Raw genomic sequence first — 18,158 nt, 5'->3', positions numbered from 1 at the left:
ATATAGTAAATAGATCTTAAAATAAATGAAGGAAAAACATTGTCAGATGACAAACCCCAAAAACCTAAGAGTAATCCATTTGATTCCTCCGAAACTCCAGACAATAACCTGTCTTAGGCACCAGGTGCTCCTGTGTCTGTGCTGATCACGCATTCCTGTTCAGCAACCCCAAAAACCTATAACTAATCCGTTTGCATGGAAAACCCTCGAAACTCCAGGAGCCGCTTTCATTGACCTTGGAAACCAGGTGCTCCGGCAGTCGGTTCTGGTGGCATATTCGTGTTTAGCGACCTCAAAAAACCCTCTAGTAATTCATTTGCATCAATTAAATGACGAAAACCCTCGAAACTCTAGAAGATGACGTCCGTTGAAGTTCAAGGTCAAAGTAAAGGTCGTCATTGGATAGCCAGGAAAAAATCCTATACTACCAGTACTTTTCTTTGATCCAAACTTCTACATGTTGCCAGATAACCAGTAACTCAGGGAATTGGAATACCCAGTAAATCTTATAATTTTCCGAGTTTGTGCCTCTATATCTTGAAAATTCTCCATACGATCGAGTTGTGCCCATAAGAACTTTTCATCACAATGCTTCAAAGAGTATTTTCCCAAAGTATGAACTAAATCCACTGGGACCTAACTTCCATAAGGTTTGTGCGGGGTACTTTGTCAGGATGTTGGAATAGCAAGACCACCCGAAATAATCAGTCAGCCTGACTGTCAGGATCACTCATTTTTGTCGTGCGACAAGCCTAAACACGCTCCAACAGTCTAACTTTGCAGTGGCGGCTCGTGACCTCAGTATGCGGGTAGGCTACACATATACTTCGGGTAGGCGACAAAAAATATCCTACAGTTTGTAATACATTTTGAGCCGTCTTGCAATACTAAATGTAATCTATGAGCGCAACAATGTGTAAAAATTGCTTTTGGAGCATCTACTTTAATTTTTGATTGTAATCCGTTTAAAGAGCCAGCCATTACACTTGCACCATCGTAAAATTGAGCAATTAATTTATTTTTGTAATCATATGGCTCAAGCACGTTTGAAATTAAACTATATAGAGCGTCTGCAGATCTATTATCGCTAACATCAAAAAACCCTAAAAATCTTTCTGTTACCTGACCAACTTTGCTAACAAAACGGATTGTTAAAGTACACTGTGATTTTTCGGTTATATCAGTAGTATCGTCAGCTAGTATAGAAAAAAATTGACTTTCATTAATTTCTGTTGAAATTTCATTTTTTACGTAATCGGCAAGACAATCTATTAAATCATTTTGTATTGTTTTTGACAAACCCGTGAACACCCCTTCTATTTTTTAACATGATCCTGGATTTCCTGATCGCGTTTAACTACTAAATTAAAAATTTCTTTAAAATTACCCATGTTTGAAGAATTATGGCTCTCATCACGACCGCGAAATGTAAGTTCTTGTTTTGCTAAAAGAATTGTAACATCAATTTCTTCAACTTCTTCAATCTTTTTCAACTTCTTCATTATATATCTTATTAGATAGAGAAATATGTCCAGCGAAAGCACTGTCAGTAGTTTGTTTATTTTTTTCTAACCGTTTTAAATCTAAGCAATTGTTTAAATGTTCTTTCGAAGATTCATGTTTTTTTACACTAGCTGATAAATTTTTCAAATCTGAATATCCCTGACTCACCCTAACATTTTGCTTCAAATTTGAGAGCAACAGACAAGGCCAACAGAAAAGTGAATTTTTAAAATAACTTCCGCTTAGCCATTTATGATTTTCATACCATATTGTTTTAAACGATCTCGAAAATGGTTGATTGTCTTTTGTCTTATCTGTGGATAAAATTGTTAAATTTTGTAAAGGCCGGCCCATTGAAATAATTACTAATCTTTCTTGATTTTGGCGCCTTGAAAAAGGCGTCTCGCTCAAACTGCATATTACATCGTTTAAAATATTCATATTCGATGACTAAAGTTTTTCCACCAATAAAACTAACACACCTACGTTTCAACAACGTCAAATATTACTTATTTTATTTATGTGTCAAATAATAATTTACTATTCGAATAAATTGGTAAGTTAACAATTAACCTCGCTTTAAATTTTTAATTATCTATATAATCTAATAACACATTATTCAGTTTTCATAAACAAATTTAAATTGTCCTACCTAGTTTTATTCAATACTTAACCTACTAATAACAGCCAAAATCAAAAAACAATTATTTTAAAACAGTTTCACAAGACACAAGAGAAGCAACTGATAAAATTTTGTAGGTCCGGCCAAATACTGTCCGGCTATAAGACTCTGTGCCTATCCGCCCGTTCAAAATCGTAGAATACGGGTCGCTACCTCGCGTAAACAGAGAGAGATCGCACGTCAATTCGATGTTGGCGTCGTTCTATTTCAGGCTACGTTCCCGAGTGCCTGACCAAGGAGAATATAGAATCTATACAGTACTACTGATACTACAAGGAGCGTACAATAATTATAACTACGGAGAAAATTTTTTGGATATTTTTAAAAATAATTTGGATAATTTTTGCTATTTTATTATAAATATTGTGTCAAAATTTATAAATTACAATTTTGAAATAAGTAATTTATATTAATAATTTATATTATTGTACTACATTTGAAGAGGGTAGGCGGCGCCTACCTTGCCTACCCCGACGGGCCGCCCCTGTAACTTTGTCAGACGTAACTTTGCCAGACGTAACTTTGTCAGCCCCGCCTTTGTCATAGACGGATGAAAACGAACAAAACAAGTCAACAAATCTACTACATATGTATAATCAAGAATATAAAATGGAAATGGATCCGATACACTTTGAGAAACCAAAATAATATAGCGACACAAGAAACAGAGAAGGAGAAGAAGACAAAACTACAGTTGGAAAATAAGCATAACTAGAGAGAATGAAAAAAGATGGGGATTGAAATAAGTAAAGGTCAAAAGCAGAATAAGAAATACACAATAATGAAAACAACTACACTCTTCATATAGGGAGACTGGACAAAGAAGTGAGAGATCAAGCCCCAAAAGCAAATGGACAGGCAGGATGCCTTAATTACACTATATGGCGAAGCTGACATATTAACACTGATATTAGGTCAATAATTTAGAAAGCCAGTGTAAGATCAATAATGACATATGTATCAGAAACAGACCCGACATTAGAACAACTAAAACTAAACCCAATATTAGACGAAAATGTAACGTACAGTATATGAACGAATGTACACCTAATAGAAAAAAAAAATAATGAAATAACCACAAAAGGAGAATGGGAGAGTGCAGTCAAAATAGCAAGAGTTTAAATTATTACTAATCGGCAGAAGAAGTATCGGACGACAGCGCAAATTATCGAGTGACAACCTTCGATAGAGGTATCAATCCGCCAATGAACAATCAGAATTGGTTATAAAGAAGAAGAAGAAGAAGAAGAAGAAGAAGGAGAGGATTAAGAATAAGAAGAAGAAGAAGAAGAAGAAGAAAAAATGAAGAAAAAGAAGAAGAAGAACAAGAAATTAGTATATAGATTATCTTGCCAGTTAGCCATCCCATGTTACCTACTGCCTTCACCAAACACTGAGAAAATCAGAAGCCAAAAATCAAAAGTAAGAAATGCCATGCAATTGACATAAAATAACCAGTTGATATTAATATTGTAAATAACAATAATATAAACACATTGATAAAGTAATCGTGATAAAATAGAAAGCTATATCTAAAAATTTATCACAATCACTGGTATGGAACCAAAATTGGCACAGTTATCTTCCAATATGAAATATTAAAAGGGCCGGTTGTTCGAACGCTAATCAAGAAGTTGATTATAATCAAGTCTCCTGAACAACTATCAAATAACAAAATCCGTTGTTCGTACGCCAATCAGTTGATCGCCAATCACTGATTGATTAATTAATTATTAATTAACATAACAATTATTAACATAATTGATTAACTAATCAATTAATTTCATAATTGTAATCAATTATGTTTTCAGCAATCCAAACAAAGTTGACATTGCCAGTTGGTGACAGTAATTAAATATTTGATAATGATCAGTTGATTCCATTTTTGATTAGCGTTCGAAAACTGGCCCGGACCTTAGAAGCTATTTTTGTGACATCTTACCAAATTATTAAATTAATTTGATTGATTGATTTTTTTTTTTTCAGAAAAAAAGCCGAAACATAAATCCAATTCAATAATATTGTACCTAACTTCTACTATTACATAACAGAAAAAACTGGTTAAAGAAATAATATGGTTCATTCCACCAACATACGACTGTTTTGGATTATCGCGTCAACGAATATTTCAGTGTGCAACATAAGAAGTACGAAATTAAGGGCCGGTTGTTCGAACGCTAATCAACAATGATCACTATCAAATATTTAATTACTGTCACCAACTGTCAATGTCAACTTTGTTTGGGTTGCTGAAAACATAATTGATTATAATTATGATATTAGTTAATCAATTAACATAAAAATTATTAACATAATTGATTAACTAATTTCATAATTGTAATCAATAATTATGTTTTCAGCAACCCAATCAAAGATGACATTGACAGTTGTGACAGTAATTAAATATTTGATTATGATCATTTTTGATTAGCATTCGAACAACCGGCCCTTAATGGCTCTAATAATAATTATTCCAATAAACAGCCATGTAATTTGCAATTTATTTTCGTTCTTCATATTTTGCAGAATAAAATATTCGTTGTCGAAATAATCCAGCACAGTCGTATATTCGTGGAATAGGGTACAACACAAAAAAAATATTTATTTATATACGATTTCAAAAAATGTTTAATTATTTTTACATAACTCATACAGTTCTTCTATATTGTTCAACCACTCTTTCTTCCAAACTTCTGATAAATCGTCCCAAAATGAATAACATAAATCGGTTCTGAATTTAGGATTTGTCCAAAACTTATCGTTTGTTTCAGGATTTACGAAAGCTGGTCCAAATTTTTCCTTCGGCAATGCCATAAAATATCCATAGAGAGTTCCGATAAAATTTCCGTACATCCGAAGGTCCTGCACAGAAGCCTGTAGATCATTGAAGCTGAAAATATTCTCTAGATCTATATTAAATCTGATTAAAGTTGAGTTCAGTTCGTTGTGGTAGTCTAGAAGAAGTTGGGACATGCAATTGTCTCTCGTTTGTTTTGTAGCATTAACATGGAGCAACATAAGTATATCCAAAGCTGGGGGTACATATCTCAGCAGTTGAAAATCAAAAACTACAGCACTGCATGGTTTGTGCTTTGAATCAAACTTATAGAAAAAGTTTGGCTGCGATACATCACCATGACTCAAAACATTCTTATGCTTCAACGACTTTTTGACGACATTATAGACATCGTAATACTTCTTTCTAGCTCTAACGACAAAATCTTCCAATGGAAAATCTTTAGCTACATTTGGGAACTTATCTAGAAACAATAGCATGTGCTCAATATGATAGTTGTTGAGGGAATTTGGTAGTATTTGAGACTCTTCTATTAAATCTGGAATATATGTATCTAACAAAACTCTCTCCCCTAATTTCTTACCCAAGATTTCTTCAAAAATAATAGAGAATGAATGAATTCGAGCAAAATATTTTATTATTAAAGATAAATGATCATAATCAAGGAAATCTTGGCCGGAATGGGAATATCCTAACTCAACAATATCACCTAATACCATCAAATCATCTCTAATCAAGTAGCTTTCTGGAATAAACTCTAATTTTGTCTCACCGAGTTCTTTTAGTATAGGCACAAATTTTCCATAGAATAAAACTTCTTTTTTGAAAGCCAGTGCACTCATAAATTTCTGAAGAATAGTTTCTTGTGATGGCAAAAATTTGATGAAAAACTTACAAGTTTTTTCTTCGTTTTCTTCTATTATTGAAACGTTGAGGCTGGCACAATCAGTCAAAAGTCCTTTATTGGATACTGCTGCCAAGTGATAGCGTATCAGCTTAAAATTGCTATGACCAAATTTCTTCTGTAAAACTTCATAAATGTCTTCTCTAAGAATATTTGGCATATCTAAGTACTCCACCAGTTCTTCGAAAAGGATGTTGTTTGTATTGGGGTACTGTTCTAGGAGTACTTCCAACTTAACCAAAGGTAATAGTTTTCTTACCAGGTGTTCAAATTCTTGGAACGTTAGCAGGCTGTCCATCTTATGCACTTCTATCAATTTTTGAGTTAGGCTGTTGTAGAAAAGTTTAGTTAAATCATTGTAGTGAATGAGTCTTTCTTCTTCATTGGTATTTAATAAAATTACTTTTAGAGACTTGAACGCCAGACATTGAACTTCACCACGGATTTCGGCCTCAGCTTTCTTCTGCAAATCTTTAATTTTCACTACATCTACTTTACTATGGACATTTTTAAAAAGTTCGTCGATGCATTTCAAGTTAATATTCTTTCTATACGCACCATTTTGTTCAGAACTACCAAGTTGTTGGGGCAAAACTTTGAGCAGCACTTTAACACAATCACCCATTTCGGATTTTGTTTAACTGAAATTTTTTTGCTCAATTAGAAATCCAATGAAATCAATTAATTTGTGGTCATCTGATTGAATACAACCAATAAAACCAACATTATACCGAAAACAGATCCATGGGCTGTTTTCACTCAAGCATGTAGCTATGGATACCTACATTTCGTTTCATTTCGATTTTGACATTTCAAATATTCAATATTTCAAAATGTCACGATTTGGTTGTAATACTGATGAGAATATTAATGAAATTATTAATTATCTTCATTAAATTTTTCTAATTGTTCCTTTGTTAATTGCACATTTAAATAAATTGTTTCTGCTCTGTATTTTTTTTTTCATAACCAGCAAAAAATTTTCTATCCGAATAACCCTCGAACATTGATAAATGCTCAAAAATTTTTTAACAACTTTCTCAAGCTTGTTGCTTACAGGCAACAGACCTCCGCCTACGGCGTCGGTCTGTTTCCAAGCAACAAGCTTTCGAAATCTGTTATAAAATTTTTTCGAACAATTATCAATGTCCTTGGGTTATTACTACTGATAATTAAGTACTAACATTTAGTCAGGTTATTTAATATGGAATTAGATAACGAGAAAATAATGGGACATTCTTTCAAGGTATGTGTTAATTACATACACTTAGATACCTAGTAGGTGAAAATTGAAAAAAAATATTGATAAAAAACAAAAACTATTATTCATAATAGTTATTTATGATAAGAGTTAAAAATACAATTTTAAGGCACGCATGTGAAGGTTTGCAGAATGAGCGAAGCGAATTCTGCAATTCACATGAGTGCCTTAAAAATGTAATTTTAACACGTATATCATACAATATTTTTTCTACAAACGTCTTATATATCATCAATTATAATTGATTCATTCTCAATTACAGGACAATATCTACAAAAACTTTTTTCTACGGCCGTGCTAAAAGAGCCACTTTCACGCACGCATTTCGTTTCCAAAAGTTGCACTTTCCCACACGGCGTGCGTGAAAGTAAATTTTCCCGCACGGTGTGCGGGAAAGTAAAATACCTTATATTATGGCATTATAATATATATTATAATACATGCAATAAACTAATATGTATTTAGATATTATTTAATAATTTATTTCAAATTTATCTTATTGTGTTCATGTTTTAATGAAATTAGCGCGATTATTTCATTCATAGGAGATTCTGACCAATAGAAAGCTACAGAAATGCAAATTAAGGTGATTATTTTTTTCACCTGTCAAATTCTGATGTTTTTGCTTTTTCAGCCAATCACCACGCGTCGTTCTAGCCAATCATTGAGTGTAATACTGATAAAACAGCCTCTTCCTTGATAAAACAGTCTCTTCCCTGATAAAACTTAAGGTACCCTAAATTTAAAAATATAAAATAATTTATCTATAACCGACTTAAGACATTGATCCTAGTTGTCTTAAAAATATTTCACAGATGCCCGTATTTACTAATAATACATATTGGTTCACAAAATAATCTTTTCAAATACCACTCGTCCTCTAAATTTTGCTTGATAAATTTTTTCGTTTTCATACTTAAACTTCGTCCTTCGGACTCGTGATTTTATCATTCGGTTTGTTTTCGTAATTTTACCAAATAAAGAAGTTTTCGTGAAAACAAAAAAAATTATCGATAAAATTTAGAGGACTCGTGGTATTACCTTTGATAATTTTTGATAATATCCGTCGTCAAGTATATTACGTCAGATGCCCTTCGTTGCTACGAAAAAATACATTCAGTGACATTAATGACAATTAATGTTTTAAAAGTTATAAAAGTGATGACTTTCAACCGTAAAATATTTTATATCAACTGTGTGTTTAACAGTATTAATTTGTACTTACATAAATAAATTACAATAAAATTTTAGTTTTAAACAGTTTTATTTATGAAATATGTAATCGCAACAAATTGCACTCGATCTCTAAAATTAATATAGAATTTTAGAGCTCTTGTGTAATTACTACTGATAATTCGATGAAATAAAATTATTTTGACATAATATTTAAAAGTCAGATCAGTAGACAATTACAATGGTTTTGAATCGTCGTCGTGGAAACCAATATCGTCGTCGCGGTAACCCATTATATTGAAAGTTTGGTTTTGACAACCTTGTCAAAGAATTAATTTGTGTATTTTCACTTCTAAATAAAATTTGATATAACTTTATTTTTTGTGGCTTTTTTCCAAACGTACGGCCCTAGAAAAAATATTGTTCCTAACTCATGCGGAAAGTGTCTTCCCCGCACTCGACTGCTTGCCCGAACTCCGCTATCGCGTCGTTCGGGTCAACGGCAGTCTCGTGCGTGAATGTATCACTTTCCGCACTAGTTAGGAAAATAACTATTTATAATACCACGTTTTTATTATTTCTAGGACACAATATAAAATTATAAACTATTTTGTTGTTTCAATTACTATGTCATGAAATAATTTTGTAATCGATTTTAAACTCATATAAATCAAAGAAAATGTCTAAAATGGTAAAAAATTAATGAAACATGTTTAGAAAGAATAATTGAGGCCCCTAGAACACAAGGGGTCTAGGGGTGTAAGTGACAACTTTTAGGAAATTGGGTTGAATACAAAAATAAACTCCTAAATACGTAGAAAACATAGTGGCTTCAAACTCTCTACGTAAACTAACAATAACATGATTAAAAATGACATCTCGTTCAAAACATGCTAAGTAGTACCTACCTAGATTTTTTAAATTTGTCTAGAACTTTGAACAAAGTTTTCTCAAAATTTGGCACTCACACTCCCTGTATTCTAATGACCTCAATTGTGATATGCCTAATAAATATAACTCGAATCACTTTCTAGTCAGAATAGATGCCAAGATAAAAGAAAGAGACAAGGGAAAAAATAAAAAGAAATAAAATATAATTAAAAGATTTGATGTAGGAAACCTGATGGAATCAAAAGTGCAACAAAGTCATGAGAAAGAATTGCAACGAATATGCCAAGAAATAGAACAGGATAAGGTAGAGGGTATAAATGACCAATGGAAACAATTGGAGGACATAATAAAGGAAGCTACCGAGCAAACATTACCATATAAAAAACCCCAGAAAAACGAAATATGATGGGATGAGGAATGTCTGGCAGAGACAGAAAAAAAATAAACTAAAAATGTTAGCATTATAAGTACAGCAACCTGATGCAAAAGTAGCATATAAGGAGCAGCGAGCAAAAGTGAAAAAGATAAACAGTTAAAAAAAAAGAGAAAGTAATGAACAATGAGTAAAAAAATAGAAGCCTACTATAAAATAAAAGAAATTAGAAGCTTTTACAGAGAAATTAAGAAATGGGAAAAAGATATAATAACAATGTATATACAGTGCTAGTCAAAAGTCCGTACCCCCCGTCGTATCTTTTGAACGGTTATACCTATAATAGTGAAATTTGGAGATAGGAAATAAACGGACGTAAGCTTCTTAACTAGTCATGACAGGTGACGTAATAGTGACAGATGACTTTACAGCGCCACTGTGACAGATAATTTTAAATGGGACCTTATGGCAAGTGACACCTCGTTTGAAAGGTATTGAAAATACCTATTCAGTCATACTAATATTGTTTAAGTTTAAGCTAATTTTGACGAATTAATGAAATAAATATAAAATTGTAGTTTCATTTAATTAATTCAAAATTCAAAATTCCGCCTATGATTACTTGTCAAAAAGGTTGGCGTTGACGTAAAAACTACTAGAGAATCGAAAAACGTCAACTTTTTTGACAAAAAAACCATAGGCGTACATTTGAATTTTTATTAATTAAATGCGAAGCTACAATATTATATTTATTTAATTTATTCACCAAAATCAAAATCAACTAAAACACAAAAAAATTAGTATGGCTGAGTAGGTATTTTGAATACCTTTCAAACGAGGTATCACTTGCCATAAGGTCCCATTTAAAATTATCGGTCACAGTGGCTCTGTAACGTCATCTGTCACTATTACGTCACCTGTCATAACTAGTTAAGAAGCTTACGTCAGTTAATTTCCTCCATCCAAATTTCACTATTATAGGTAAAACCGTTCAAAAGATAAGAGGGGGGGTACGGACTTTTGACTAGCACTGTATAAAGGAAAATGCAGGAAACTTATTAGGCGACGAAGAAAAAATGAAAGAGAGATGGAGAGAATATTTCTGTGAATTACTAAACGAAAACCCAGGGGAAGAAGAATGGCAGACAATAGGAGAAGACGATATTGACGTACAGGAACCAACAGAAGAAGTTAAGAACAGAATAAAATATATTCAATAATAAAAACAATTGAGTATAGAGATTATCTGGCAAGTTAGCCGTATCGTGTTACAGCCTTCACCAAATATTAAGAAAATCAGAAGTCAAAAATCAAAAGAAAGAGACGCAATGCAATTATTGATATAAAATAACCAGGCCAATAATGTAAAAACATTGATGAAGTACAGAAAACAGTTTATTTAATAGTACATTGTTTACCGGGTAGGAAAAGCTTAACATTCCTGGACGACTGTGAAGATTGCAAGTCGAGGCGCAAGCCGAGACTTAGCAACACAGAGTCCAGGAATGTGGCTTTTCCTACGAGGTAAACATACTATTTTTCCGCAAATCGTTTAAAATTCGACAGATATTGATTGATTTAAAAAAAACGCGATAATTTTATTCCCAAATAAATGGTGCTTTGAAATTCCTAATAAAATTACTTGGGTTACTATGGAAACGTATTGAGGTTGAATTGTCAAACTTGACGCTTATAAATTTAACACTAACAACTGTACGGAAATATCATTTCCTTACAGTAAGGAAATGACATTTCCTTACAGTAAGGAAGTCCTGACTTTTTCTTCAAGAAATTTTGACAGGAATGTCAAAATTTCCTGGCGATTTGCGGAAAAAAATATTTTATTTTCTGAAAACATGCCGAAACGTAAGTCAAATTTAATAATAATTGTACTTAACACCAATTATTATATAACTGACAATTTTGGTAAAAAAATTATCATAACACAAAAAAAATATTCATTTATAAAAAATAGCTTCAAAAATTTTTATTCATTTTTACATGAATATTCATATCTACAACACAAAAAAAATATTTATTTATATACGATTTCAAAAAATGTTTAATTATTTTTACATAACTCATACAGTTCTTCCATATTGTTCAACCACTCTTTCTTCCAAACTTCTGATAAATCGTCCCAAAAGGAATAACACAAATCTGTTCTGAATTTAGGATTTGTCCAAAACTTTTCGTTTGTTTCAGGATTTACAAAAGCTGGTCCAAACTTTTCCTTCGGCAATGCCATAAAGTATCCATAGAGAGTTCCGATAAAATTTCCGTACATCCGAAGGTCCTGCACAGAAGCCTGTAGATCATTGAAGCTGAAAGTATTCTTTAGATCTATATTAAATCTGATTAAAGTTGATTTTAGTTCGTTATGGTAGTCTAGAAGAAGTTGAGACATGTAATTGTCTCTAGTTTGTTTTGTAGCATTAACATGAAGCAGCATAAGTATATCCAAAGCTGGGGGTGCATACCTCAATAGTTGAAAATCAAAAACTATACCACTGCATGGTTTGCGCTTTGAATCGCACTTATAGAAAAAGTTTGGCTGCCACACATCACCATGACTCAGAACATTCTTGTGCTTCAACGACTTTTTGACGACATTATAGATTTCGTAATACTTCTTTCTAGCTCTAACCACAAAATCCTCCAATGGAAAATCTTTAGCTACATTTGGAAACTTCTCTAGAAACAATACCATGTGCTCAAACTGACAGTCAATCAAGAAATTTCGTGCAAATTGAGACTCTTCAACTAGATCTGGAAAATATGAGTCCAGTGAAACTTCCTCCCCTAATTTCTTACTCAAATTTTCTTCAAAAATGATAGAGAATGAATGGATTCGGGCAAAATATTTTATTATTAAAGATAAATGATCATAATCAAGGAAATCTTGACCGGAATGGGAATACCCTAGCTCAGTAATGTCACTTAATACAATCAAATCATCTCTAATCAAGTAACTTTCTGGAATAAACTCTAAATTTGTCTCACCAAGTTCTTTTAATAGAGGCACAAATTTTCCATAGAATAAAACTTCTTTTTTGAAAGCCAGGGCAGTTATAAATTTCTGAACAATTGTTTCTTGAGTTGGCAAAAATTTAATGAAAAACTTACAAGTTTTCTTTTCGTTTTCTTCTATTATTAAAACGTTGAGGCTGGCACAGTCAGACAAAAGTCCTTTATTGGATACTGCTTCCAAGTGATACCGTATAAGCTTGAAATTGCTATGACCAAGTTTCTTCTGTAACACTTCGTAAATGTCTTCTCTAAGAACAATTGGCATATCTAAGTACTCCACCAGTTCTTCGAAAAGGATTTGGTTTTTAGTGGGGTACTGTTCAAGAAGTATTTCCAACGTAACCAAAGGTAGTAGATTTCTTACCAGGTGTTCGTATTCTTGGAACGTTATCAGGCTGTCCAACTTATGCAATTCTAGTACTTTCTGAATTAGGCTGTTGTAGAAAAGTTTTATTAAGTCATGGTAGTGAAGGAGTCTTTCTTCTTCATTGGTATTCAATAAAATTATTTTGAGAGATTTGAACGCCAGACATTGAAACCCACCACGTATTTCTGCCTCGGCCTTCTTCTGAAAATCTTTAATTTTCATTGCATCTACTTTATTATGGGCATTTTTAAACAGTACGTCGATGCATTTTAAGTTAATATTCTTTCTGTCCACGCAATTTTGTTCAGAACTACCAAGTAGTTCGGGCAAAATTTTGAGCAGCACTTTAACACAGTCAACCATTTCGGATTTGTTTTTAATTTTAAATTGCTAACATTAAGCCAGGCAATTATGTGTTATAGAATTAGATAGCCAGGCAATTAGATAAGAAAAAAATAATTGTGATTATTTGTGTTATGATATATTTTAAAGGTCAGTGTTAAATACCTATAGATACAGGGTGAAAATTGAAAAAAGAAAACAACATTGATTTTCATAAATTAAAAAAGAACGTATTAGGGGAGTGCATATAGATTTTCACTTCGGAAAAAATCAAACAAGACAGAACTTGTTCTACTCGACAATTGGGTGCTTCATTTTTTATTAAACAAATGAACTACGAAATTAGATGTTTTTTTAATTAACTCCGAAAATAACAATTTTAGAAAAAAGCTGCCATTGAGAAATTCAGAAAATTTTACAAAAAAACCTTATATAAAGAATTTTCTAAAATTAAATTTGTATCTTCTAAAAATTTTTATTTATAACGCTAAAGTCACCTTTCTCAAAACATTAGCGCACTGTAAACTAGCGTACGGCGAAGTGCACGGTTGAGTTATTTTAATGTAATTCTTTAACTAATGGATCAAATAAAATTTTACATATTGAACATGAAAGCAGAATAACTATGCTATCTTATGGTTATAATGGAAAGAAATAAAATATATGGGCATACGTACGGTGTGGGCGGAAAATGAGCCTTACATGAATTTTGTTTAAAAATGATTTAAAAATGTGTAACTAATACAATTTTTCTTATAAAACTCTCAATTTTGGAAAACTTACCTTTCAAGCATCTTACTAAATGACGTTTCGTTCAAAAAAAATCTCAAAAATTTAATTCAAATGATATGACGTCTCAAAAATGTAATTTTTGAAATCTTCGTAGTTTTATAGAATTTCCACCATTTTAAGACGGTATTACTCAAGTTCGAACAGATATATTACAGTTTTATAAGTGCTTTTTTAAAGCCTAGGATGTAATCTTTAAAATGCACTAAATTATTTTACTTTAGAGATGAAATAAACTATTTCTTTTTAAAAAAATTAAGAAAGATAACAAAAATGTAATACAAAAACCGAAAATTACCAGCTAAAAAAATGTTTATACAAAGTGATCAACACTTTTTTCTTTAAAACCTACCTGAAATATATTTAATAATAAGCTTCAACAATAATAAATGTTCAGCAAAAAAAATTTTTTTAGCTCTTATCCAGTATGTCTGCGTAAGTTGGAACCTATTGATAACTTTTTTATAATCAGTTTTACGAAAAAAAGTTATTCTTTATAAAATACTCTGCTTCGTATATAATCTAAGATGCAATCATCAAATATCAAATTTAATTAATGTTATACGAGGTATGTCAAAAAATATGAATTTCACTCAAGAGTAAAATACCTTTACATTTCACAATATCGAAAATTGTTATTAAGAAAAGTTGTTTGGAATTAAAAAATTTGTTTAAGTGTTCAATTATATCCTTCTAATTAAAATATTGTGAGTATTAAAAGCACTCAACTCTTAAGAAAAATTAATATTTTTTACATACCTCGTATAAAATTTAAAAAATTTGATATCTGATGGTTGTATCTTAGATTTTAGACCAGGTAGAGCATTTTATGAAGAATAACTTTTTTCGTAAAAGTGATAATAAAATAGTTATCATAATTGTAATAAAATGATGACGAGTATCCGTAATTTGAGAAAAAATTTTAAAAAATTTTTCGATTACAATGATGTAATTGTATATTTAGACATAGTTTCTAATTTCAAACAACTTTTAATAATAGCATTTTTTGATATTCTGGAATATAAAGGTACTTTACTCTTTAACGAAATTCATATTTTTGACATAACTCGTATAAAATTGAAAAAATTTGATATCCGATGGTTGAGTTTTAGATTTTTGACTATCCAGAGCATTTTATGAAGAATAACTTTTTTTCGGAAGATTGATAATAAAAAAGTTTTCCATGTGGTTCCTAGCTACGCAGACACACTTTATAAGAGCTTATGTATAAGAATTTTCAAATTACAATGCCATATTCGGATTCAGCATAATGAAAGACAAGATTGAAACATATTTGATCAAAGTAAAATGATGAATTTAACGATATTTTTAAATTTATTCATACAAAACAATTGTTATTGTTTAAACAATTAATAAACAATTAGCGGCCAAATCTGCGAGTAGAACTTTTATACTTTAACATATATATAAACTAACAAATAAAGTTTTATAAAAATATAAGCTTGTTTGAATTTTTCCGAAACAATGCATATTTTCGTTCTAATTGCACTCCCCTATATATTATACTAACAGTATTAAACTAATAAAAAATTATTTTTACATACTTTACATCGACATACACAATTCATACAATTCTATTACATTTTCCTCGCACTTTTTTTTCCATTCTTCATGCACCTCGTCCCACATCGAATTCAGAGTTTCAATTCTGTAATTAATATCAGTCCAGAATTGCTTATTTTTCGCTGGATCTTTTAGTATGTTCCCTAGTTTATCTTTTGGTAGTCCCGTAAATTTGTTATGCAATATCCCCATGAAGATACCAAACACTTTCAGTTCCTCTACACTCTTTTTGAGATCCTTAAACGGAGAAATTTGTTCAATATCAATACCAAATTGTCCCAAAGTTGATTCTAGTTCACTATGGTATTGTTCCAGAAGGAGACCCATATACTGGTCTCTTGTTTGTTTGGTGGCATTGATGTAAGTTACCATAAGGATGTCGATGGCTTGAGGGCAGTATTTGAGTAACTGGTAATCTAGAATAACCGAGCGTTGAAGCTGTTTATTTGAGTACCATTTAAAGAAAATGTTAGTCTTCCATATGTCGCCATGACAAATAACATTTCTAAAGCTGTCAGACTTTTTAACCGTAGAATATACTTCATTTAACTTGAGTTTGGCCCTTTTCTGAAACTCCCCAATAGATATATGTTTGGCTAGATAAGAATATGCTTCCAAATCAGCCACTGCATATTGTACATGAGTATCGTTTAATTCATTTGGAAGAATATGATATTCTTTGGTCAGATCTGGAAAGCATTCATCGATATAAATATTTTCTCCTAGGACTTTACTTAATCTATGTTCTATGAGAAATGACATGGAATGCAACTTCGCCAACTGCCTTATAACCAGAGATAAGTGTTCGTAATCGAAAAATGTTTCTTCTGTAGATGAATATCCTTGTACGGAAAGGTCATTTAAAACAATCATGTCGTTTTTTACGAGATAAAATCTTGGTAAGAAATCCATATCGGCCATACCCAACTGTTCTACTATTGGAACAAACGTGTTGTAGAACAGGATCTCTTTCTTAAAACCTGCTGGGGTTAACATTTCTTGGAAATATGACAATTTTGAGGGAAACAACTTAACAAAACACTTGATATTATTAATTTGTTTTTCTTCTTCTATTGATATTATAAGTTTCAAATAATCACTGAGAGTACCATCTTTAACATTAATATCATCTAAACGGTATGCCAAAAGTTTGTAATTTTTGTGTTTCATTCGTTTCTGAATGATTTCGTATACATCTTCTCTTAAGATTTGTGGTATTTGCAGGTATTCTACCAATTCTTGGACTAGTTCTTGATTAAGGGCTGACATTTTAGAGGAAATTTGATCTAACACAACTTGTAATTTTGCCATGGGAATGTAGCTTCGAATAACATCTTTAAACTCTGGTAAGGTCATCAGAAGCTGGAGATGTTTGTGTTCTAAAAGTGATTCAGTAATAGAATTATAGCAGCAGCAAACAAACTGGTCAAAACTAAACAATCTTTCTGCGCCATTTGTATTTAGAAAAATAACTTTTAGCGATTTAAAGATTACATTTCTTACTTTACTATTTTCTCTAACGCTTTCTTCTCTTTGTAGTTTTTCTAACAAATCATGCACTTTCACAAGATCAATATCGTTATTAATGAATTTTATATAGTTACATAACAGCTCGATATCAGATGATTTTGTATTGGTTTTAGTTTCAATGATATTATTTTTAAAGATTTGTTGCGGTAAAATATTCAATAGCACTCGCACAGAGGCAAAATCCATTTTTATCTTTTCGTTGCTAACCTGTAACTGAATTGATAAAATTCATTTGATAAAATAATATCAGACTTTTAGCGACACTTACAAAAATGGTGTGATAAAACTACTCGTCTGCATTATAGACAAGTGAAATAATGATTGCAACCATTACATAAGTTGTCATAGTCCAGTCAATAGTAAATATAGTTAAACCGAATCATAAAAATAAAATAAAAATTTTATTTTTAATTCAGTTGCAATGCGAAGGCAAAACAATCTTACAAATTAGGTCCGATTTTTATTTTTAAATTATGATTTTTTGGCGTAGATTTATTTATCTAGTAGGTATGTAATGCTTTGATTTACATGCTTAATTTGATTACCAACAAAAGTTCTACCAATCTTCATCTAATATATTGTTTTCTTACTGTTTTGTTATATTTTAATATTTTCTTCCACAAAAATCAAACTACATAATTTGATTTACATTCAGAATAACTGTCAAACAGTAAAACGTTCAGTTGACCTATTTTTCCGCATGACAAATAATGAGTAACTGGATGAGTGAGTCTAGGCTTCGATTACGAATCAAAGCGTCCCCAAATTCGCGGGTTCGAATCCCGATGCAAGTTTTTATTTATTTATTTTTTTATGCATTTTATGATTGTAAGTATATTTATTATATATTTTTTTTCAGAAAATGCGTATTTAAAATTTTTGCCAACAATTATTATCGTTCAGAAATCATTTTTTCTTTGTGGCATTTTTCA

General features: G+C 31.3%; 3 protein-coding genes across 3 annotated transcripts; all 3 read right to left on the bottom strand.

The window, feature by feature from the left end:
- Positions 1–4,803: 4,803 nt before the first annotated feature.
- Positions 4,804–6,988, bottom strand: LOC114327346 (uncharacterized). Its single transcript, XM_028275934.2, has one exon. It carries the CDS (start codon positions 6,509–6,511, stop codon positions 4,814–4,816), a length of 1,698 nt encoding a protein of 565 aa, XP_028131735.2. The 5' UTR covers positions 6,512–6,988; the 3' UTR covers positions 4,804–4,813.
- Positions 6,989–11,415: 4,427 nt separating this feature from the next.
- On the bottom strand, positions 11,416–13,437 carry LOC126879136 (uncharacterized). Its single transcript, XM_050642107.1, has one exon. The coding sequence runs from the start codon at positions 13,342–13,344 to the stop codon at positions 11,647–11,649; it is 1,698 nt and encodes a 565-aa protein (XP_050498064.1). The 5' UTR covers positions 13,345–13,437; the 3' UTR covers positions 11,416–11,646.
- A 3-nt stretch (positions 13,438–13,440) lies between these two features.
- LOC114327345 (uncharacterized) lies at positions 13,441–17,493 on the bottom strand. Its single transcript, XM_028275933.2, has one exon. It carries the CDS (start codon positions 17,410–17,412, stop codon positions 15,679–15,681), a length of 1,734 nt encoding a protein of 577 aa, XP_028131734.2. The 5' UTR covers positions 17,413–17,493; the 3' UTR covers positions 13,441–15,678.
- Positions 17,494–18,158: the final 665 nt, after the last annotated feature.

The sequence above is a fragment of the Diabrotica virgifera genome, chromosome 1 (genome assembly GCF_917563875.1).
Source record: "Diabrotica virgifera virgifera chromosome 1, PGI_DIABVI_V3a".
Lineage (NCBI taxonomy): Eukaryota > Metazoa > Arthropoda > Insecta > Coleoptera > Chrysomelidae > Diabrotica > Diabrotica virgifera.
This window is presented reverse-complemented; position numbering and strand designations above follow the sequence as displayed.